The 24,895-nt window shown below is 33.9% G+C and overlaps 2 protein-coding genes across 2 annotated transcripts; both read left to right on the forward strand.

Annotated features, from left to right (window-relative positions):
• The first annotated feature begins 6,610 nt into the window (after positions 1 to 6,610).
• Positions 6,611 to 9,602, forward strand: LOC108333669 (chromatin remodeling protein EBS). Its single transcript, XM_017569145.1, has 5 exons — positions 6,611 to 6,853; positions 6,999 to 7,341; positions 7,443 to 7,511; positions 8,110 to 8,248; positions 9,487 to 9,602. The coding sequence occupies exons 1-5, from the start codon at positions 6,781 to 6,783 to the stop codon at positions 9,514 to 9,516; spliced, it is 654 nt and encodes a 217-aa protein (XP_017424634.1). The 5' UTR covers positions 6,611 to 6,780; the 3' UTR covers positions 9,517 to 9,602.
• Positions 9,603 to 18,930: 9,328 nt separating this feature from the next.
• LOC108332670 (sodium/calcium exchanger NCL1) lies at positions 18,931 to 24,383 on the forward strand. The gene is made up of 9 exons (XM_017567986.2): positions 18,931 to 19,355; positions 20,025 to 20,216; positions 21,879 to 22,063; positions 22,281 to 22,423; positions 22,497 to 22,764; positions 22,864 to 23,009; positions 23,256 to 23,514; positions 23,590 to 23,886; positions 23,983 to 24,383. The coding sequence occupies exons 1-9, from the start codon at positions 18,971 to 18,973 to the stop codon at positions 24,229 to 24,231; spliced, it is 2,124 nt and encodes a 707-aa protein (XP_017423475.1). The 5' UTR covers positions 18,931 to 18,970; the 3' UTR covers positions 24,232 to 24,383.
• Positions 24,384 to 24,895: the final 512 nt, after the last annotated feature.

A 24,895-nucleotide genomic window follows, 5' to 3' on the forward strand; every position in this document is an offset into this window, starting at 1 on the left:
CCATATATGAGAGCTTCAAAAGATTACATTGATTCCCCAACAAACATACAAGGTTTAGTTCACCATATTCATGGTGAACCTAGATGAACAATAATGAAAGAATGAAAGATAAAACCCTAAAAAGGTGAAGAGGTAGCCTGAGCATCCAAGATCCTCCTTCAAAGGGGTGGAAGAGAGAGTATTTGCTTCGTCCCAGCCAAAGATACAAACCTTAGGAAAACCTAAAGCTTATATACTATTCTAAAATTACAGAAAATTTAGGCCCAAGCCCATAAGTGTGCCGCTCAGTGGTAAAGTACCGCTCAACGGTGAGTGCGTGAGTTATTTTCTCCCCTCAGCGGCCATTTTGCCCCTCAGCGGATCCCTCGTGAGCTCCTGAGTGCCGCTCAGCGGTAAACTGCCGCTGAGCGGTAGTTGCGGCTTCTCCATTTGCACTTTTTAATGTCTTTTATGATTCCATCTCTCTCCTTCTTCACTTCTTTCACTAAATTCACCTTAAAACCTGCACAAAAACACTGAAATCAAGCATAAACCTGTCCAGCTCTCTTATTTCTGAAAATATGAGTAAAAGCATGATTTTAAGCTAGTTTCTAAGTATAAAGGTTACTTTTAGTATCAATTTTAAGCATGAAAATAACAGTTTTTCAACTGTTATCAATTATCTTTGGATCAACTAATCCTAATTTGTGCAAAGAATTTTCCAAGACCATGCAGGATGAGTTTGAGATGTCCATGATGGGAGAGCTTACTTACTTTCTTGGTCAACAAGTCAAACAAGCTAAAAATGGCATTTTCATTCACCAATCCAAGTACTGTACTGATTTGTTGAAGAAATTCAAAATACTGGATTGCAAGGAAGCTGCAACTCCAATGGCTACAAACTGCTACCTAGATCTTGGTGAAGCTGGTAAGGATGTTGATCAAAAGATGTACAGAGGTATGATCGAACTTTGTTATATTTAACTGCCAGTAGACCCGACATCATGCACAGTGTATGTCTTTGTGCTAGATTTCAGTCTTCACCCAAAGAATCACATCTAACTGCTGCAAAAAAAAATTTTGAAATATCTTAAAAGAACCAAAAGTCTTGGACTGTGGTATCCAAACGGTACAAATATTTTTCTTGAAGGGTATAGTGATTCTGAATTTTGAGGCTGTAAACTAGATAGAAAGAGCACTAGTGGCACTTGTCATCTACTTGGATCTTCTTTAATCTCTTGGCATTCAAAGAAACAAGCTTGTGTGGCATTATCCACCACAGAAGCTGAATACATAGCAGCTGGTAGTTGTTGTGCTCAGTCTCTTTGGATCAAGAGCCAATTAGAAGATTATGGTATATCACTAGATCACATTCCCTTAAAATGTGAGAACACAAGTGCAATAAATTTGACAAAAACTCCTATTCTTCATTCGAAAACTACGCATATTGAAATAAGGCATCACTTCATACGAGACCGCATCGTCAAGGGTGAAATTAAGGTCGAATATGTAGATACCTTACATCAATGGGCTGATATTTTTACAAAACCATTAAACAAAGAAAGATTTTATACTATTCGAAATGAACTAGGAATTTTAAATGACAGTAGTATAGAGTAATGTTTATATCTAATTGAAATCGATTGTGTGGTGTATGAAGTTGATTAATTTACTGTTTATCATTGCACTCATACATTTACACACACAGATTATATCTGTAATATTTCTTGCATTACAATAATTCTAAAATGCTTGATCTGGAAAGATCTTGAAAGGTTTTGCAGGAACATTGCTTCTGGATTAACTACTGGAGATAAAACTCAAATGGAAAGCAATGAAGTCGATTACAACAATGGATCAATCGATTACCATTTTAACAGGGGTTATAAATTTCATGATTTGGAATTCAGTTATTCTGTTTATTGATCATATACTGTTGTTTGTTTCATTTTCAATATATCTCTGATCTTATATTTGAGTGAAATTACTTGAGATAATATTGAGATTGTTGATTGATACTGTATCTATGCTACATTGATGTGGTTACACAATTTCTGATCTGATACAATATTGTCACATGTTTATACTTGCTATGAAATGTTCTGTGAAAATTGCATTGTGCATTTAGATATTTGATTAAAACATGCATAATGGCAGGGGGAGCATTGCATAGGATCTTAGATAATTCCACATCCCTACACTTTAGGGGGAGATTATATCTTTATCATGTGATTATCTGTGATAGGGGGAGCATCATTGTTTGATTAATATGATTTACTGATGCATCTCTGAAGAACTGTCTATCAGCATATCATTATCATAAGGCATACCTTTTTTGCTAATGCACAAAGGGGGAGAATGTTGGGAGAAATTTTCAGTTAAATTTTCTGATAATGCTGGGAGAATACTTTGATATTCATATTATGCTCTGATATTCTATTTATGCTCTGATATGAATTGTTTGTGCTCTGAGATGAATTGATATTTTTTGAGCTGAATCAAATGAGAATATCTCAAACTGTTTGCAATGTTTTGCTCTGATACATGCTCTGATATATTTGTTAATCATTTGCACTAATACATTTTGACATGATATGATTGGATTTGTACAATATGGTTGTTTATTAATCATGGTTGTGCATCATCTAAAAAGGGGGAGATTGTTGAGATTTTTTATAGAAAGAGCACTGGTTTAGCTGAACCTACAATCTCAAAGCTTCTGGTTTTTTATGATGACAACATGATTAATAACACATGTGATGTTTATGTGTTACACATGTTCTATTGCTTACATGTATCTTTATCAATGTATAAATCTGTTTAAAGCATGAAGAACATGATTGCGTTGATACATTGCATTTCACTATGCTATATAATTGATTTTATTGGTGAATGCATGTCTACCTCATTTTTATAGAAAGAAAACCATAAGCACTTATGTTGAACTTTCTATTGTGTGGCGAAACAATAGTTTTAAGTCGACTTTATTATGGGGTGAGTCGATTAAAACTCGTGGCTTTGCACAAACTTGTTCCAAGTGTGCTGTGAGGATTTTCAAAGAAGAGGTTTTTCAAAACTTTGTTTAACTGTGTTACATAGACGATTATATGCAACTTGCATTCGACTAAGTCTGTTACAGTTTTGAAATTCTGTTAATGTTTGTGTTAAATGTTACAACGGCTATATTTGTATATATGTTAACCAAGCATTTATTATGATTCGATTGCATTAATTGCACATTCAATTAACTGCATTGATTGCTGCTAACTGCTTTGACTGAATTGTTACATTCGACTGCATTAATAGCTAAGTAGATTAAAATGCGTCTGAATTGTGAAAATCTATAAATTGATGCGAACTTGATCTTTGTAAGAACTTTTTGTGATTCTAACAGTTTTGTGATATTTTGCAGAGAGTGCATTCTTACAGAGAAAGGGAAAGAGCTCCAAGAAACAAGAAGTGATCGTGGTGATCATCTACTTGTGAATTCTTGAAAAGCAAGTTAACTGCACTTACAAAGGCTGATCATATATGCACATTTGGGTGTTACTGAAAGAATAGAGGTTAAAATCTTATAAAGATTGGTTTGAGGTTTCCCTGTTGTGATTACAGGAAGAAGAGCGTGTTGCGTTCTTGACTTTGAGGGTGGCTTAAAGGGTTGGACTGCAGGAGAGGGGATTCTTGCTACTAGTCTATTTTGTATATGCCTATATTTTGATTAGAGGGTTAGAGAGGTGTTTTTTATTTTTTAAAAACCTTGATCATTATAGTGCATTGGCTTGCTGTGGTTGGAAGAACACTTGATGTAGGCTTGACCGAACCAGTATAAAAACCCAGTGTTTAAGTCATTCTAGTTTCAACAATATATAAAGTAAAACTATAGTCCCATATTATTATTTTATTCAAATTAAAATATGAACAATGATTATAGTTGTTTTTTTGCTTAAATATTCTTTTGGTTTCTAATTTTTGTCGACTTTGTTCAATGTAAGACTCATTTTTCTTGGATGTTAATTGTGCTCTCAATTTTGGTAATTTATATTCAATTTGGTCATTTTTCATGACGTCGTCTAGATATTTAACAACATTGGAAGTATACACATTGAAAGTATTTCAATGAGTTGTTCAATTTTTGCTTATGTGACTTGTCTAACATAGTGTGAGTTGGAATCTGGCCAATAGCCACATGGTATCTATCCACCACACACAATTTTGATCGATGTGATATTGCCACATCATCATCTTCAACCTCCCAACACATTAGAAACCCTGCCACAACAACGTCTTCATGCTTGTAGCCACCATGTTCGACACTTGAATCATGCCTCCATCAACAGCGTAAGCAATCCCTAAATAGTGAAACCCTAAATCCTTTCAAACCACTGATATCCATGCACAAATTCACTCCACCATGAATCATCCATGCACGAAAGTCACTACTACACCCACATCCATGGTTGTCACGAGGTGGTCTCCTGATGTGGGTTTAGTGGTTGTTCACAATAAGGCGATTAGGCTCGCAATGGCTTGTTTTGTTGTAGTTAGGGTTCTGGTTATGTGATTTTAGATTTGTGCATTGGTGATGGAAGTGTAATCACTAGTGCAACGTAAGGATATTGTCTCGGTTGTTTTGGCTTTATAACAACGGTTGCAAAACCAAGGTATATTTCGGCAAGGTAAAAAGTTGAGACTTTTGGCCTCGGTTCAAAAACTGAGGCAAAAAGGTTACAATTTTGCCTCGGTTCAAAAAACCCGAAGTTGTAAAGCAAAAAAAAATTGGGTCTATTGCCCAGGTTGGATCCAGAACCGAGCCAATAAACCCTCTTTTGCCTTGGGTTTACGAGAACCGCTGTCTAAAGTTTTTTTTTTAAAAAAAAATTTGATTGTTTCTGTAACCATTTTAGATCACATAAATTGTATTACATTATCCCAAAAACATAGAAACAAACACATAAACAAACCTGCACACAAAACACTGTCCAAAAAATGTTTTTTTCTATTTATCGGAAAACAGAAAACATGAAACGCTGTCTAGAAAACATTGCACACAAAATGTTTTCCAACAAACAACCAAATGAAAACATGAAAACCCTAAAATGAAACTAACCTTAAAGGTGACTTTGGGGTTGAAACGAAACAAAATGAACATTCCAAAGCGTTTATTCGAAGAGCACATGTGCACAAAATCAATCGGTCATAATGAAATAAAATCATTCCTAAGTACTTAATCAACAAAAAAAAATAAAATTGGAAGAAATGTTGAAGATGGTGGTTCTAGCACAACGTGAAAATGAAAACTCAAGGTGGTTTCTTTTGACGCTCGAGTCATAAGGTGGTTTGTGGACTGCAGTAGAAGAGACACGATTTAAGTCGCAAGTTCATGAATGGTGTGATATGTGAGAGTGGTTATGCGTGGCTGGTGGTTCTAATGTTGCATCGTCGTGATGTAGTGGTCGACTGTGGTGGTTGATGGCAGTCTTAGGGTTTTGGGTTGTGGGATAAATACACGTGGCAACTTGTTATTGTCCAGATTCCAACTCATAGTATGATAGACGAGCAACGTAAGCAAACATTGAATAGCTCATTCAAGCACTGTATATAGTCTGTAGTTAACAATTTAGACGACATTATAAAAAATGACCAAATTGAACATAAATTATCAAAATTGGAATCACATTGAACATCAAAAAAAAGAATCTCACGTTAAACAAATTCGACGAAAATAAGGACCAAAATAGTATTTAAACCTTTTTCTTCTCTATTAATTAATTTATCATAAATAACTTTTAAAGTAATAAGACATTTTATCATATATGAACTTAAGATATATTATTTATACAATAACGTATTTTGTGCCTTTTTTTCTTTTTGTCACTATCATTTTTTAACATACTACACCAATGGATGAAGATAAACATGAAAAAAAAATATTGTACATATTGTTGTACGGAATGTTATACATGTATAACTTCTTATAACTTAGATTCGAAAAACTCATTATAAGTGAATTAAAGTTGGTTAGTACGTTGGTAAAGAACAATATGAAAACCTAAAAGTTAATAACCTTTCATATTTAATACTTTTTTTTATTTAAAATGACTCATTTATTACATTCCTCTTTCACAGTTTAACTAACTCTAACTAAAGGTTTAATTCTATCTTTTTGTTTCAAGTTTTATTTTTCACACTTCAATATTTTACTTTTAAGCGTATATAGTCTTTTTTTTCAAATACATGATAGTAAAAGTAAGAATGAGTTACTTTACATTTACTCGATTTCCTTTTCTATCATTTTATCTTTTATCGTTATTTAACAACTCACATTTATTCCTTTATTTATTTATTTCTCTATCTTAAATAAATTCGAGTTATAAAACTATTTTCTTAAAATAAATGCCATGACGCGTATCTTTGTTTTTTTTTTTTTAATAAAAAGTTGCTTTAATAAAGAAAAAAATGCTTATATTATCGCAAAAAAAGGACAAAAAGTAAGCCAAAAGGGTAAAATGTCCAATACCAATAGTAGCTTTGAATCAAAAAAACGTATTGAGATGTCATAATAAAACACATTTTAGCTCACAACCATTAGAAGCATCACACTCATTCTCTTGTCTTATTTGTGTTCTTTTTCCTTTTCTTCCTTGAATGAAACGAAACTTTAGGGTTCCTTCTAATTTGTCCCCAAAATTCTTTGGGTCAGAAAATTTTCACCTTCGTTGTCCAAGCTCAAATCCCTTCCCATTTCCAGCTCTCCACCAAAAGCTTTCTCATAAATAGAGTTTAGAGAGACCTTCTTCAACCATGTCGAAAACGAAGTCAAGTAAAAAAGACTTGAACTCCTACACCATCAAAGGTACCAACAAGATCGTAAGAGGTAATTGCTAGAAATTTTTTCTCTTTTTGGGTAACTAGTTGTTTAAATTGCAACAAGATTGTTACTTTTGTAATGGGGACAATGAGAGAATGGTTTGAATTCATGTGGGTGATACGATGATGAGTGAAAAATGTTCCTTTTGTAGTTGGGGACCATGTGACGATGCGCCCTCCTGATACGAACAAGGCACCATACGTGGCTCGTGTTGAGAAAATTGAACCTTGTCGTAAGAACGATGTGAAGGTGCATGTTAGGTGGTACTATAGGCCTGAAGATTCCATTGAGGGACGTAGGAGATTCCATGGGGTGAAAGAGTTATTTTTGTCTGACCATTATGATGTTCAAAGTGCTCATGCCATTGAAGGGAAGTGCGTTGTGCACTCTTTCAAGAACTATACCAAGCTTCAGGATGTAGCTGCTGAGGATTATTATTATAGGTTTGAGTACGAGGCTGCTACTGGAACTTTCACACCTGATCGTGTAGTTGTGTGAGTGCACCTTTTGTTTTCAATAAAATCATGTTCTTGTCTGTGTTTTAAGTGTTTAAAATTTTGGATTTCATTTTGTTGATTTTGTTGCGTTTTTTAAGGTACTGCAAGTGCGAGATGCCTTATAACCCAGATGTACTTATGGTGCAGTGTGAGGAATGCAAGAATTGGTAACATTAGTTTTTTTTTTATTTCTTGAATTACTTTTATTACATTTATGAGTGAATTAATTTTGAGGGGCTTTAATTTTTTATTTAGACGTGGTTTTTTTTTTATGAATTAATTTAGATATTTTATCTTAGATCCTAAAGGTTATTCGCCCTAAACAAAAGGAAGATTGACAAACACCACAAAAATATTTGAAGAAGTTATAGAACAATGTTTTCTTAAGTTCGATATATAGTTTTAAAGAACTTGACAGGTTTGTTGTTTTTCAAACTTTTCATTTGCTGATGAACAAGGTTTGCATGTTGCTCTTGATAAGGTTTTGCTTCTTCAATCCAAGAAAAAGGGTTGAGAAACATGTAATCAAATAAATGACAAAAGGATTTTATAGTCTAAAGTTTTGATGTCTATACAGTAGTCATTTTTCAACAAAATTACAAATTATGTTTGGTGTCTTTTAATATGTATCAACCTGTTCGATTGATGCAATGTTTGATTTCTTTTGCTTCGATTTTATAGTGTTATATAATATCTTGTTTATATCTACTTGTGATCTTATGAATTTCGTGAGAGAAATATTTTTCAACTTTGGTAGTATTTTAGGTACCATCCTGCTTGTGTGGACATGACTGCTGAAGATGCAGAAAAGTTGGAGCAATATGTTTGCTCAGAATGTTCATTTGTTGATGAAATGAAGAAATCTCAAGCTAAAGTTGCTCTATCACCAAAAACTGATAGCGAGGTGATGCTACTTATTTATAATCTTCAATTATTTAATACAGATGCACTTTTACTTATGTTCCTTTTCAGTTTCTTTATCTATGCAAGAGAAAGAACCCTAGAAAATTCAATCTTTTTTGTATGTAGTAGAAAGTGGAACTAAATTTTTCTTTCGTTGAATTTTTTGCCTATGGTTATTCAAGCATTTTTTTTACATGAGTTTGCTTCAAAATGTGATTAGTAAAAGAATGTTGTCAGATGATTAAAAATTAAATAATTAATATTTCACATAACTTAATAATGTATTTGAATATTTTATTAGCTGAAATTATTGATTGAGGTATAAATTTTATTTATTCTTAGGAGATCTTAATTTTATGCTTGTACTTAAGCATATTCACTTTGTTTTGGTGTTTCTTTGACTAAGTTAGTATTCTTGCATGCTCGTCCTCAACAGTTCGGATATATATAAGTTGTGACCAAATTATTCTTTTCTATTTATTTCATTGACTCTATGAGTGAACTAGATTCCTTCATTTTGGGAGTGTGGAGAGGGAAATTTTATGTCATTATTTTTTTCTTCTTATTATCAGGCTAAATCAGTGAAGCAAAATTCACGATATATAAATCTACCGTTTTTGTTTTTCCATAAATGCTAAGTAATAAGTAAATATGACATTTTAACAATGTTTAATTAGTTAAGAATAATTTTTTTTAGTATCATAGCATTGAGAGTGTATAATAATTAGTTAAGAATAATTATAATGTAAGCTCAAATTTACATTATAATTTTTAATGTTTTTTATACTTTAACAAAACAAATACCATGTATATAGAAACTTATTATATCTTTTTTTATTTGTCTATGTATAATAAAAGTATAATATAGTCACTTGATGTCTTTCTTTTCTAGTTAAAATAATTCATTTTGACGTGCCAAGTTCTTTAATCATTGATGCATTTTGTTGCATATAGCACCATTAATTTTGTTTGCAAAATATTGTATGATAATTTTCATATTCAAGTTGAGAAATAGTAATGGAATTTATATGAGGAATATGTTTTAATATTGTTGTTTGAAAACATGGAGATATTTACTTAAAAGCAAAAATCATTATGAATATTCTAAAATTATGCTTTTTAAAAGATGATTATGCCCTAAATTTAAAAAATTTATACTGTGAGTGTATAATATATTCAACCTAGTGTTATGTTTCACATTTATTCTTTCTATAATGATGTTATGTTATAAATATGCAGATTATTGAGCCCAAGCGACAAAGAATATAATCAGTACGCTGAATTAACTCATTGGAAATTAATTTCATTGGTTATTTGGTTGCTATTGTGTATGTTTGCATATTGTACAAGTTCTATAAGAGGCTATATAAACATTTTTTGTCTTTGATTTAGACTTTGGCAATTTTTAATGTTTGAGATAATTGCAACTCATGAATAGTAGAGTAAAAGGAAACTATCAATTCTCTAAAATTTGGATCTCTACTTTCTTACTCATAAACTATTGTGCATTGTGTTATTATAATCAATATTTTTAAAACTCATATTAATGGTTGAATTAGTCAAAGTATTCAATTAGTCAATATTAGTTGAATTAGTGAGTCACTAGTCATCACATGAGTTCATATAGTTAAAATAATTAAATGTATATGTGTGTGTTGTGACATATAAATGATATAACTCTGATCTTCATGTATATATATATGAGGACAAACTCATTAATGAGGTTCTGAACAAGGATGGTATAATGGTCATTATGACATCCTTAATGCTTCATGAGGGTCACATGGGTAATGAGTTTGAAAAAAAGAAATTCCATTATATATTGGCTAAGTGACGAAAAATCCGAACTCGCAGATATACGTGGATAAAATTTACGGCGGATAGTTGGTACTCGCAGATATTTATTACGGGTTACAAGTAGCGGGTAAAATTCCCGCTTATAAACAGGTAGGGTGTGGATATTATACTATCCATACACGTGGAAATCCGTTACCCGTAAAAAATAAAAATAAAAATATAATTTATATTTTATTAAGTTAAATTTAATTAAAACTAACATTAATTTATATTTTATAAGTTAAATTTAATTAAAATTAATTTTAATTTATATTTAATTTAATTTATATTATATTTTATATATTTTTGTAATTTTATTTTAATAATTTATAAAAGTATATTTTTTAAATATTTGTGGATATATGTAGGTTTTAAAATACCCGTGGATAATCTTAAAGCAAATATACGTGCAAGTGAATTTATTTTTTCGGGTTAGGTTATAGATAGGCACTATCTACACCGGACCTGACCCGTTGGCATCCCTAATATTGTCTAGTTCAACTAAGATTTCACATTTTTTTTCACGAAATATTAAAAAAACTAATTATTATTTTTTATTATCATAAAAAAAATGAATGCATATGCGCATAACACATATGTTTTCACAAGTATATATAAAGACATTTATCGCGTCCATATTTTTTTTTCAAATTTATCTTTTAAATAAAGTTTTTCTAAATTAAAATAATCATTTTATCATTTCTTTTAATTATAAAACTACTTAGAAAATAAATAAAAACCAGTTAGAATAAAATTATAAAAATATTTATATTTATTTTATAATTAAAAGGTTAAACTCATTCGGATGTCCTTATTTTCGTGGGGTTGTCCCAGTTACATATTGTCTTTTAAGTTTTGCCAATTAGGTCCTTAATATTGAAAAATTGAATGAATTGGGCCCCTTCCGTTAAATCAACTTAACGTGGTTAAGTTTTTTCTTACCCGTGTTGACGTGGATAATTTTGGATACGTGGCGTGTACAGACCCTTATACCTGGGTTTTTTATTTGTACGTGGCATTTTCTTAAACAACAAAATTAAAAATTGGGGTTTTTATTAGGGATTATAAAATTAGGGTTAATTGAAAATTGAATTGGGATTATAATTGGGAAGAGAAAATCTGAAGCTGAGTGTTTCGCAAGCAGAGGTGAAGTCCTTAGGGCATGGAGCTTCGTGATTGGAGTAAGGGTTGCTATCTAGACGTGAATCGCGAAGTCCTTGAACGTGTATCGCAAGTGGTTGGTGTGGATTTTCGTGGGAGGTTAGTATGTGTACTATAGATAGGTATCAATTTAATATTCGGTGCTTTTTGTTGTTATCTGCACGCTTTTTTGAATGTGGGGTTGGGGTTGATTGTAGTGTGATTGTATGTATATTGCGGTTATGGTCCCGCATGTCCCCCATAGTTAAAGTTGCTTGTTTGTTGTCATTATCAGTTGTTCAATGTTTTAATATTTGGTGTTTTTTGTCATTTTACGTTTATTTATAGGTGTAGAATATTCTTGATTTTGTTATTTGTGATGGAGGGTGATATAGAGGTTGTTATTCACCATGGGGGGAACTTGGTGAACGAAGGGTGCCTGAAGTATGACGGGGAAAGTGATACTATGCATTTTGACCCTGACTTGTGGAGTTATTTTGTTGTGGTGAGTGTAGTAAAAGCGCTTGGATATGATGGATTTATAGATTTGTGGTATTCTGTTGGATGTGGTCCTGTATTAGATGGTAAGCTAGAAGCCTTGTGTGATGACGTAGGAGCTATGCATATGGTCAATTTAGCTAGGTTAAATAGTCAGGTTCATTTATATGTTGTGCACATTGTGTTTGAACCTGATGTCATTAAGATGATTGAATATAATGTTCATGAAGAAGGTGAGGAAGTTGCACTTGAGATGCATGAGGGTGGTGAATGTGCAATGTTGGATGAAAGGACATAACAAGATGATGGTTTATGTCTTAGGCAATCCTTGGGAGATGGTGGTGTCATAGAACAGTTGGATAAAGGGGTAGGTGGTCATGTTGGTGAGAGTGACATAATAGAAGTTCATGTTGGTGAGGGGGACAGAATAGAAGTTCATGTTGAGGGTGAGGGAATACAATATGATGAGGCTCATGATGAAAGGGCAAAACCAAATAATGTTCAGGAGACAATAGAAGTTGATGTTGAGGGTGAGGGGGACAGAATAGAAGTTGATGTTGAGGGTGAGGGAATACAAGATCGCTCATGACGAGAGGACAGAACCAAATAATGTTCAAGAGACAATAGAAGTTGATGTTGAGGGTAAGGGGGACAGAATAGAAGTTGATGTTGAGGGTGAGGGAATACAAGATGATGAGGCTCATGATGAGAGGATAAAACAAAATAATGTTCAGGAGGCAATAAAAGTTGATGAAGCACATGATGAGAGTCCATAAGCAAATGATGTTGAGGGTGAGACAATGGAAGTTGATGAACCACATTATGAGAGGACAGAAGTAAATGACGGTGAGGCTAACAGAACAGAAGTAGAAGAAGAGTTGGAGGACATAGAAGAACAAGTCCGTGAATGGAGTACATCAAATGATGATAATGGTGAAGTGAATAGTATGGATGGTTTAGTAGACATAAACATCCAGTGTGACTTCAGAGAAAATGATAGTTCTGGTAATTTGGAGGTTGATTGTAGTGTTCTTTGTGAGTAAGATTTGGAAGAACATGACATTAGTGATAGCAGTTTATTCAATGATGAATGGGAATATGAGGAGTTAACTTCTTCTGATATCAGTGATCAAGAAAGTGATGTTGAAGAGGGATATGGAAATTTTATTACATTCACTATGCCAAAAAAGATGGTTGATTTCAACTGGGAGGTGGGAACATTTTTTGGGCACAAAAAAGACATCTTGGATGCCATCAAAACCTACGCACTAGAGAATGGAAAAAATCTAAAATTTATTAAAAATGATAAAAAAAAGAATAAGGCTTAAGTGTGTGGGAGCAAAAGGAGAATGTCCATGGATGACTTATTTTGGTTATATGGAGGCAATAGATACATGGCAGTTGAGGACTGTGGTGGATCGACACACATGTAGTAGGGAGCATAAGTTGGGCCTATTCAATGCAAAATGACTAAGTAAAAAATTGGAAAAAACAGTAAGAGAGAATCCTAATGTTAAGGGTGTTGACATTAGAGATAAAATAAGTAGGAAATGGAACATAGCAATAAGTAAAAATATGGCTTACAGGGCGAAAGCCTATGCTTCAGACAAAGTGGAAGGGTCCTTCACTATGCAATATAGTAGAATTTATGATTACGCTCATGAGCTATTAGCAAGAAACCCAGGGTCCACTATCAAGGTCAAAGTTGAGGACTATGATGGAAAGCGAATATTTGAAAGGTTATACGCATGCCTCAAGGCATGCAAATATAGCTTTGTCTCATGCAGGCCAATCATTGGCCTTGATGGAGCCTTTTTCAAAGGTAGACATCGTGGTGAGTTGTTAATTGCTGTTGCTCGAGATGCAAACGATCAAATGATGCCACTAGCATATGCCATAGTAGAGGTCGAGAACAAGGAGACTTGGACATGGTTTATGGAGCTACTCATTGAAGACCTAGGTGGACCTGAGTTGTGTTCTTCACTTACATTGATATCATATCAACAGAAGGTAAATTGCATTATTGGTTTTTGTGTTTTATCTTATAAATATCATCATATTTATTGCTGACTCATTAATAGGGACTCTTACCAGCTATACAAGATCTATTTCGTGGAATTGCACACAGATTTTGTGTAAGGCATTTATGTGCCAATTTCAGGAAGAAATTCCCTGGAAAGAATCTTAAGAAGCTTATGTGGAGGGCAGCAACGACAACACACCCACAGAAATGGGAGAATGAGATGAGAAGTATAAGAGAGGTCAACGAAGACGCGTTTCGCCACTTGATAGCTATTCCTCCAAGGTATTCCAATGTCCATCTTTAGATTTCTTTTACTGTCTGTTAGGAAGCTAAAAGTATGACTTATTTTAAATACTAATTGTATGACTTATTTCTACATTCAAGGTTTTGGTCCAGATCAAGGTTCACAAGCACAACTCAATGTGATACCTTGGTAAATAACATGTCAGAAGCCTTTAATAGTGTTTTGGTTCACACGAGGACAAAACCAATTATTACAATGTTGGAGGAAATCAGACTTTACATCATGAAGAGATGGACCACTAATAGCTCAAGGGTAAAGTCATTTAAGTCATCAATTTGTCCAAAAATACTCAGTAGACTACAAAAGGAGGCCCTACTAACACAGTACTGGATTCCCAGGTATTCACAAATTTTTTTCTTTCTTTTTTTTTTCAATAGTTGCTCTGCATTACTAATGTTGCCTAATGTTCACAGCTGGTCTGCACAAAAGTTATTTGAAGTCAGACATGTGTCCCAAACTGGGGACAAGTATGTGGTAAACATAGATGAATATTCATGTTCCTACAGAAAATGGAGCATCAGTGGATGGCAAATTTCATTGCAACCTTTTACTTGTGAATGAGACATTTCATTGGAACATATTAGTTGTGAATGGCAGATTTGATTGGAACATTTTAGTTCTCAATGGCAGATTTGATTGGACCATTTTAGTTGTGAATGGTACATTTCATTGGAACATTTTAGTGGTGAAAAATGTCATATGTGAAACCTGCAGATTTGATTATAGGCAAGCCCACATTTTATGCAAATTTGAAACCTACATTTAATTTGTGTTCAATGTGAAACCTGAATAAAGTACATCAGCCTAGTTACATGTTACATTGGTTAATTATAAGCAAGCAGTACAAACAAGAATAATGTTCACTACAAATCTTGATTTCATTCAACATTGAACATCTTCATTTCATTAAACATTAAAAATCTCCAACTATTACATCTACAACTAACATAGCAAAACTATTACATCTTCATTACATTAAACTGCCCTACATTACACCTATACATACGCACAGATTATCATGCCCTTCCCATCAACATTGCAACTACAATCATGTTGATTACACATACAATACAAACAACCCCAACCAAAATTTTCGTCCACCTTTCAAGACCCATCACGACTTTCTGTAGACCAAGTATCTTGTTATCACTTTCATTTTGAAAACTCTTCAGCAACCTCTCATCATTTGCTTCCAACACCTCACAGCTAACACTTTCATCAATTCCCCCCCTCATTAGACAATCTGAAGTACTTGCATCCAGCATTTTCACTTCCACCCTTATACCTAGGGCAACCCCAGAATTGTTTGCCTCGATTCTTATTGGTTTCCGTAGTCCTCAGCACAGACTTCTCTCCACAATGGCAAATCAGTGACGCATCCTTCCTATTCCAGCCTCCATCTCCACGACAGTTGACAGAGCGTAATTTCTTTCGACACTCATTGCAAGTGGACGATGAACACAAATGCTGGATAGACATGGTTGCGTCTTGCTTTCCCACTTCCCTCTTTCCAACCTTCAATTGCTTTCCAATGTTCAACAACAACGAACCCTAAACCAACCCTAAATCCCAATATTTATAAAATCAGTGATGGGAGCTTTTAAAATGGGTCAGAAACCCCAATTTTTAAATTCATTGTTTAAGAAAATGCCACGTAGAAATAAAAAGCCCAGGTATAAGGGTTTGTGCACGCCACGTATCCAAAATTATCCACGTCAACCTCACGGGTAAGTAAAAACTTAACCCTGTTAAGTTGAATTAACGGCAAGGGCCCAATTAATTCAATTTTTCAATAGTAAGGACTTAATTGGCAAAACTTCAAAGAAGGGGATGTAACTGAAACAACCCCTCCGAATGGATTTAAGCTAATTAAAATAATAATAATAATTTTATTATTTTTTATTATCATAATCCTTTTAGTATGTTTTACATTACACTTTAGTACTTAATTGTTAATATAAAATTATACACGTCATTTTATATTCAAAATTTAGTTAAATATAACAAAATTTAACATGATTATTTGATTAATGTCATTTTTCGTTCATTCATTCGTGTGTACGCGTGAATATAGGCGGAAGTTGAAGCGGCCCCGTATCTGGACCGTTAATCGTTATGATTTTTTAAGGTGAGGTCGCATCGACGGTTACGAAATTCTTTCCTATAAATAGGAGGGTGAGGATAACGGGTCGTCTTGATCAAGGTCGGGTGCATGAAAATCTTCGTCCGAAAATGTAAGGGACGACATCGTCCGTCGGGGCTTATAAACCGCGTGGACCAATCGGAGGGCCCTCACATGACGTTTGCGGGCGGATGAAGAAGATCCTCCTCCGGCGAAACCACCGGATATTGTGTTGATATGTCCTCGGAGGGGATGGTCGTGGCTTCTGCTGCGGCTTCTACTTTTCCGTTTCTCCGATAGTGGGCGATCGGTCCGGTCCTTTGTAGACCTTTCTTGTCTCTCTGGTCTCCTGGGGCTGGTCCGTTGTGGACTCGGTCGATCCACAGGTGCACGTGGTCGGTCGATCCACACATACTTCTTTAGTTGCCCCGAATGGATTAATTCTTCTATTTTATCCTTCAGGGTCACGCACTCCTCCGTGGTGTGGACCATGTTTTTATGGTACAAATAGTGTTTATTTCCATCCCCCCGGTGGAGTGGGTCGTCTTTTCGGCTCCGGAATCAACTCCGCACTCAAAGCTTCCTGGAAAATTTTCGCCCGAGGGGCGATCAAGGGGGAGTATTGTTGGAATCGCGGCCCCGGGGCGGTTCTCTTTGCTTGAACCCCCCGGATTTCCCAACCTGACCGCCCGATTTCCCCTCGTCAGTTTTGATTTCCTAATTCTCCTTCTTGTAGGACAGCTTCATCTCTTCCACCCTTATTTCATCAGTCGCCTTCTCTCGTAGTTCTTCCATAGTCTTGGGCGCCCATCGACAAACGCTATTGTTGAATGGCCTAGGCTTGAGGGCGGGTAGGATGTACTACAAGGCGAGTTCTGAGCTCAAGCCCTTCACCCGTTGGACGATTTTCTGGTAACGATCCATGAACGCTCTCAAATTTTCTTCCTTCCCCTGTTTCAGGGTGACCAACTCGAAGATGGTCAAGTCCTGAGTGCTACTATCGATGAATTGACAATTAAACAAGTGCTACAGTCCAGCGAAATTCTCGATGGAATTGTAGGGAAGTGAGTTAAACCACTCGAGCGCCTCCCCCTCCAATGATAAGGAGAACGCTCAGCACCAAATGGTGTTGTTGCTAGTTTGGAATGCCATTGTGTTCGAGAAGGTTTTGATGTGGGCCTCCGGGTCCGTCGTCCCGTCGTATATTTTGAACTAAGGTGGGACGAACTGCTCCAATATCTGGACGTACATGATCGCCTGGAGGAAAAGGAGTAACCATGTTGACGAGGTCTCGGTTTTTATCACCAATTACTTGTCCCCCGCAGCACTCTCCGCGTGTACTGATTTAGCCTTGCTTCCCTCGACCTTCGGTTCTGTGGGTTTCTACGTCTTGTCCGGCCCACTGCTGTGCTCGAGTTGGTCCTCCATTGCAGCCTTGCGACATTCCTTAGCCTGCTCTCCTTCCCCCTTTTTCTCCTGCCCCCTCTCGGGCAATGCGCGCCGAACATTCGGCCCTGCCGGCTTTGAGTTCCGCCTCATGACGCTGCTGCATCTCCTCCATCTTCTGTTGTAGCATCCGGATCATCTCCATAGGGTCGTCCATACTCATGTTTCTTGTGGTCACCATTGGGTTTTGCAAGTAACACGGCCCCACGGTGGGCGCCAAAATGTTTTGGTTATTGGGGCTAAGTCACCAAACTCCTTCACAATTTGTCTTCTTGCCGTCCAGTCGCGCTCCAAGCTCTGGTCTCTCGCTCCTTTGTCCGGGAGGGAACCTGTCAAAGATCCTCCGATGGCAAAGTCAGTATTCAAACCGTTCGACAATTCAACAGAGCGGTAATAAATGTGCAATGAATGCAACCTATCTACCACTTACCTCTGACCTCTATTTATAGTTTTCGCCATGGGCTTAGGATTAGTGAAAAGTTAATCACGGCTCAATTCTAGCCCAATGGCTCTAATCACTATTTACCTTAATCCTAATTTTAATGACCCAGTTCACCTATCGGTCGATCTTGTGCAACCGTCCTGTTAGGCGGGTGTCGGCGCTACTCTCTGGACCGCTCGATCCGTATGGTACATAGTTATTACTCACCCGAGTGGAAGGATGAATGGTCGAGTAGAATAGCGCGCAGTGAGTGTTTATGCAAGCTGTCCGGCAATGCTGTCAGAGGAGTAAAAAGATAGGAGAAACGCTGACGATTGGATCGATATCGACGCCACTGTCTGGACCGTTCGACCCATATGATACAATAACATATAAACTTATTATTTTAAAGATTTATAGGATAGGTTAGAAATCTCATATCACTAAAAATAAAATAATTTTAAATATACAATTGAGTATAAATATTATTTTTGTAGATAAATTATAATTTATAATTTTAATATTATATTAAAAAATAAATTTTAAATTTAATTTAATCTTACAAAATTTATATATATATATATATATATATATATATATATATATATATATATATATATATATATATATATATTATTTTATCCGATAATGTAAACTGGTTACTATTTTGACTGGGTTAAGAATGATATTTTGATTTTGTACATTTATTAAACAGATATTAAAATTTGAAGACTGGAAGAATCGGTCCTCGTTTATGACGGACTTTGCCTTAAACCGTACAGCAAGTAAACCCATTTGTTGACTTTCAATTTTTTGTTTTTCTTATTATTAACCATTACTTGTGGTACATTACCAAAATCTTTTATACAAATTGAGCTAAGTCATCAAACTAATGTTGTTCCTTTCCTTTGCTCAATTCAGGAAAAAAAAAATATGAGAAGCATTTCCAAAACACCATACTCTATATTTCTCCTTTTGTTAGCAACAACAATTAGGGTTCAAGGTCGATGTCTGACAGAACTAGTTTCAGATGGTGTTCAAAAAGTTGAACACAAGGAAACTTCTTACTTAGTTCTGAAAGGAATTGATGATGAATCCTGCGAGGAGCACTGCAAACAAATGTATGGCTTCTTGCCATGCACAGACAATATTTTTGGCCATCTCTTTCTTATCTTGGTGTATGAGTATTTGCTGTTCCATGGAGAATCATATTTGGCTAAAGGAGGAGAGCAAATCTTCAAGATTCTTGGCCCTGGTATCTTTGGTGCCAGTGCTTTTCACATCCTAGCTGCCCTTCCAGAGTCCCTAATTCTTCTTGGTATGTCATCTCTTATGTTTTTCTTCCCTTTTGAATTGAATAGAGAGGCATCATGCAGTTGCAGATGCATATAACTATGTCAGAACTCGAAAAATTATTTTAATACATGTTTGAAGCTGTTTCACATGTTTAACCAGTGAATATGTTAACAGTAATCTTAATATATCGAATTTCATATGATTCCTAAAATACCCCCTCTCTATGTATGTATATGTATATGCATATGCATATGTCATATCAGTTTCGTGAGGGATTATGACTTTTCCTTTTGAATTTGTCTTCCACCTACTGTTAGCATTGAGACCAAGAATGCAAGCAGCACTTATGAGTCTAGCTATAATAAGGGATAATCTCAACCAACACAGTCATTAACGACTCATACAATTTTTATTTATATATTGGTTAAATGAGTAATTATATATTTAAGTGTTTGAACAAAGCTTTATAGAAAAGTTTGTCTTAACTCATACTTAATTAGTATTTCATTGTTAATTTTGAAAGTTTTGAAGTTATCATGAAAAAAAGTATGACTAATAAAACTTTTATGTGTGGATTATATTAGTGTATAATAACTCTCCAATTCTATTAAATGATTTTATTTGTGATTAAGAATTAAATTACTTTTTGATTTTATGGATAATTTTATAAATAATTTGATTGTATGAACAGTTTCAGGACTTGTGAGCAATAGGGAGATAGCAGAAGAATATGGCATGACTGGGATTGGGATATTGGCTGGATCATCTATTTTGCTTCTAACCGTAGTTTGGGGAAGCTGTGTCATTGTTGGAAGACAACAATTTCAGCATCATTCTTCTGCTTCTAACTCTCACCACAACACTGTTAAAGCCTTCATCACTGGTTTCTTCCAACTCATTTTTCTTTTATATTCTAATTTTCCAACTAATAAACTGGATATATATTATGTTACATTAATTTAAGGTTGATATTTTTAATTTTTCACTCCATTCTAACTCATTATATATTAATTTGTTTTTTCAAATCAAAAATAAAATAAAAAATAGTTTAAAAAAATAATTTTATTTTCATCAAGAATTTTAAAGTGAATTTGGTCTAAGAAATTAAGACGTCTGATGGCAATAACTTCTGTGGGTCTTTCTACATTAAATTCCCTTAAAAGTAAGACAAAAAAAAAAATCATGAAATAAGTGGTTGAGAAAATTACCTCTGCACAATATAGACTCTTTTCTTTTCGTGTGTGTGAGAGCAAAACCACCAAACCAAACAATAAGGAAATAAAAATAGAATAATCTATAATCAATTACAGTCATTTAAATTTCGTTCAACTCTTACCTATATAAAATTGTTTTTATAAATAATAATACAATAATTAGTTATAGCACATTACATTTTTAACAAAAAATAATCTTTATGTTACCTAACTCTCATTTCATTTTCTCTTTCACACATTTCTCCATTTCATTTTCTTTGTTCTTTTCAAACAAATACTAGAAAAGAGATAGATAAAAAAATTATTCATATTTTTAATTTTAAAATAATTCCTAAAAGAAAATATTTTTTACATGCTTAATATGGAATCAAATATACTAGTATAATACAGTCTTAGTAACATTATGTAAAATATTTATTTTATTTAACTATTATATTTTAGTCTTATATATATAATTTTCATGTCAATTTTATTAAAATTAAACAATTAGTATACAATTATAAAGTGATTTATATTTTATAATACAAATATACTTTTTCATTTATATAAACGAGATATTTAATAACTTGATTAACATAAAACTAATATTAATATATATATATATATATATATTCTATGTATAAAATTTCATATATATAATATATGCAAAAAAAACTTTTAATCTAATAGTTTCTTTCGAAGAAAATAAAGCAATACAAACAGGATTGTTCAAATTTATTCTTATATCATTTAGGATTTGAGATTGAAAATTTAAATAAATTTTTCTTTTTCAATTCTTATTTTAAGAATTGAAGGAGAGACAATATTTCAGATAAAATAATTTATATTAAAGATATTATTTCAATGAACTTGAGGATGGAATATTGATGTTGTATGTGGAAAACAAAATTACTTCAAGTGTAGTATTTAATAAAATTATACAGTTGTAATTATGAACATCGACATTGTTTAAGTACTCTTCATATTAACCCTGCCTATTTAAGATCAATTGAAAATCCTATTAATAATTAATGAGCTTTAATACTCACATGTATGGTCAATAGTAGCATTTGATGTCTAAAAGGTAGAATTTTCTTGATAACATTAACGGTAATGGTAAAGTTATACATATTTATATTCATTTAACACCACACATTAAGAGTAAAACAATTAAAAAAAAAGAATTTTTGTACTTTTAGAGAAAAAAAAAAGAATTAAAAATAAATAAGAATAATGTTAAAATGAATGTAAAAATATGTTAAATATCATTTGTGAATATTCAAATAACCCGGTATTCATGATACAATTGTTAATTTTGTGCCTGAAAAACGTTATCTTTGGTGGATGTGAAGGTTACGGCATTACTACGGATTTGGAAACCAGTTACACTGCAAGAATCATGTTTTTCTCAGTGATGCCATTTGCAATCATGCAAATCCCAAATTTATTCAATTTCTCTTCTGAGCTAAGAAACGCCACCTTACTAATTGCTCTCATCATTACCTCCATTTTTCTCTTCCTCTACTTCGTTTACCAGGTTTCTCATTTTTCATTTTCCTTTTTGTATCGTAAATGTTCATCAATTATGTTCAAGTCAGTGTGGCATAAACATCATATGTTGTGACATCTCTGATATCAAACCTATGACAATTGAATTATATCCTAAACACAAATTATGTCATGTGTTATATCCTATTATGTCATCTTGTTCCTGAGTAATTAATTAATTGCGTTAGTGGCTATTTAACCTGCAGATTTTTGAGCCATGGGTACAGAAAAGAAGACTGGAATATGTGAAACACGATCATTTAATATTGAGAATATTACAAGATGTTCAGAAGAACACCCTGCAAAGGATCTTCACAAGGAATGGGACTCCAAACGTGAGTGCCATAAGGTGAGATTTCGAAGAACTGCTACTCTGAAAGTTTTACCTGTGACAAGCTATTTATAGGCACAACACTCTCCAGGAGATTATATAGGGAAATAGATCAAGATGGGAGCAGTGGTATATCAGCTTCTGAAGTCAGAGATCTTCTGCTCAAAAACAAAGTTACTGAAACCAGTTTTGATGAGGAGAAAGAAGTACAACAGGTGTTACAGATTTTTGACCTGGATGGTGACAAAAGAATAAGCAAAGAGGAATTTATTAGTGGCTTCACAAAATGGCTTCGTCAAACGCAGCACGCTTTAGAGAGACAGTATTTTTCAAGGAAATCATTGAAAAACATATATCAGGTACATAGAAATACACTGTCTTGAAGAAAAGTAATAGCAATGTGTTTCAAAACACATTTTAGCAGGAACTTCACTATGCCGAGTGTTGAAAACTGACAGGTTTTTGGTCCATGGATTGAAAACAAAAGAAAAGAACGCGAAGGAAAGAAACAGCTTATATGTGAAATCTTGAAGCATGTTCAGAGTGATGTGGTTGGTAGCCTTCTCACAGTAGATGGAAAACCAGATGAACAAGCTATCAGAGGGTCAGTATCATTTATTTGAACTTCTTGGCACAAGCACAGTACATTTTATGAGATGTCAAATCCATTTCAAAACCAGTTTCTTACTAGTTCAGAATGTAAACACAACATCACCTATTATTAGCATCTGATATTATTGTAAAGTTCTAACTCAACATGAAAAATCCTAATATGATTCCAGTTACTGTACACTTTACCAGTCTAACTAAGAGCACAACAAGTTCATAGCATTGCCTCTGTGATAACCAGGTTGTTTGTGAAAATTGATCGTAATAGAGACAACTTCATTTCCCAATCTGAGTTAAGAGAACTAATCATGAACATCAAGTTTGTCAAAGCATCAATGGAAGTGGAAGAAGCAGTAGCTCTTGTCATTGAAGAACTTGACATTGATAACGACCGCATAATCAATGAGGAGGAATTTGTTTCTGGGTTTCAGAAATGGCTTAGCTCAACTTCAGCTCCTGCTCCAGTGTCACATTCTGAGTCTCAAGAAGATATGTATCAGGTAATTATATTCTCTATTCCCTTTGTCCAAAGTGAGAAAATGTGACTTAAGACTCTTTGATTTTGTGCATACAAGAGCTGGGAAGAGGTTGACATGGTGGTAGAAGAGAGGCAAAGTGAAGCAGTAGTTGATAAAACAACATGGGCATGGTTTAAGGCCATTTCATATGTGGTGCTAGGAATTGCTATGCTGTCCATTTTGGCAGAGCCTCTAACAGAAAGTGTGCACAACTTCTCTAACAGTGTAGGACTTCATCCATTCTTCATGTCATTTATTCTAGTCCCCTTGGCCACAAATGCTAGAGAAGCAACTTCAGCAATCAAAGAAGCAAGCCATAAGAAGCCAAGAACCACTTCTCTTGCCATTTCTGAGGTTAGCATACTTAACCAATTTCTTTCCTCAAACTCAATCAATAAATATGCATATAAACCACTTTCTGAGGACTTGAAGATATTTTGATGATTTCAGATTTATGGAGGGGTGTTGATGAACAACATTCTTGGCTTCTTTGCAATCTCAGTTCTGATCTGTGTGGGACAAGTCACATGGCAATATTCTGCTGAATTGCTGGTTGTTGCTATTGTTTGTTCTATAGCAGGCTTAACTGCAAGTTTTCTCTCCACTTTTCCTCTATGGTCATCATTTTTTGCAATCCTCTTGTACCCATTGTCCTTGGTTATGGTTTTTGTACTTGACCAGGTTCTTCATTATAAGTAGCAACCTTTGAAGTCTTGTTCCAATTGAAAGAGTTCAATTTTTTAAGTTATATGACATCGTAAAATGTGTTTAGTTAGGTTTGTAAAATTGATTTTGTATAAAATTTTAAAAGATAATTATTATTATTACTCTCCATAGTTCATGTCGATTAAAAACCGAGATATAAGAAAGTTTAAATACATTTTTTCTCATTTAATACGGCTTTTAAGCACTGTGACGGAACTTGACTGCTAATACCTTGAAATGTGATCATTGATTGTAATTATGTAGCTCGAAATCATGATATGGGTGTTTTGTCTTTCTACACATATTATTATGAATCAGATACTGATTTCATTTGTGGCACTATAATTATTATTACTACTTGAAATTTTGACCTAGTGCAGTTTGGATTTTTACACAAATAGCATAATAGTTCAGAATCTAGTTTTCCAAATTGAATTCTACATCTGATTGAGTGATATTTTATTAAAATATCGGGACTGAAATTCTAACTAAAGTTTTTCATTTTATTTTATGTTAAAATAGAAGGAAGAAATTCTTTTAATTTTAAGTTTTTAAAAAATATTTCTGAAAAAACTTTTCTAAAAATAATTTGTGGAGAAAGATTTATTTAGAAAAATGAGTATATAAAATATAATAATTTAGAAAATTAATTAATTTA

Source organism: Vigna angularis, chromosome 11 (assembly GCF_016808095.1).
Source record: "Vigna angularis cultivar LongXiaoDou No.4 chromosome 11, ASM1680809v1, whole genome shotgun sequence".
Classification (NCBI taxonomy): Eukaryota; Viridiplantae; Streptophyta; class Magnoliopsida; order Fabales; family Fabaceae; genus Vigna; species Vigna angularis.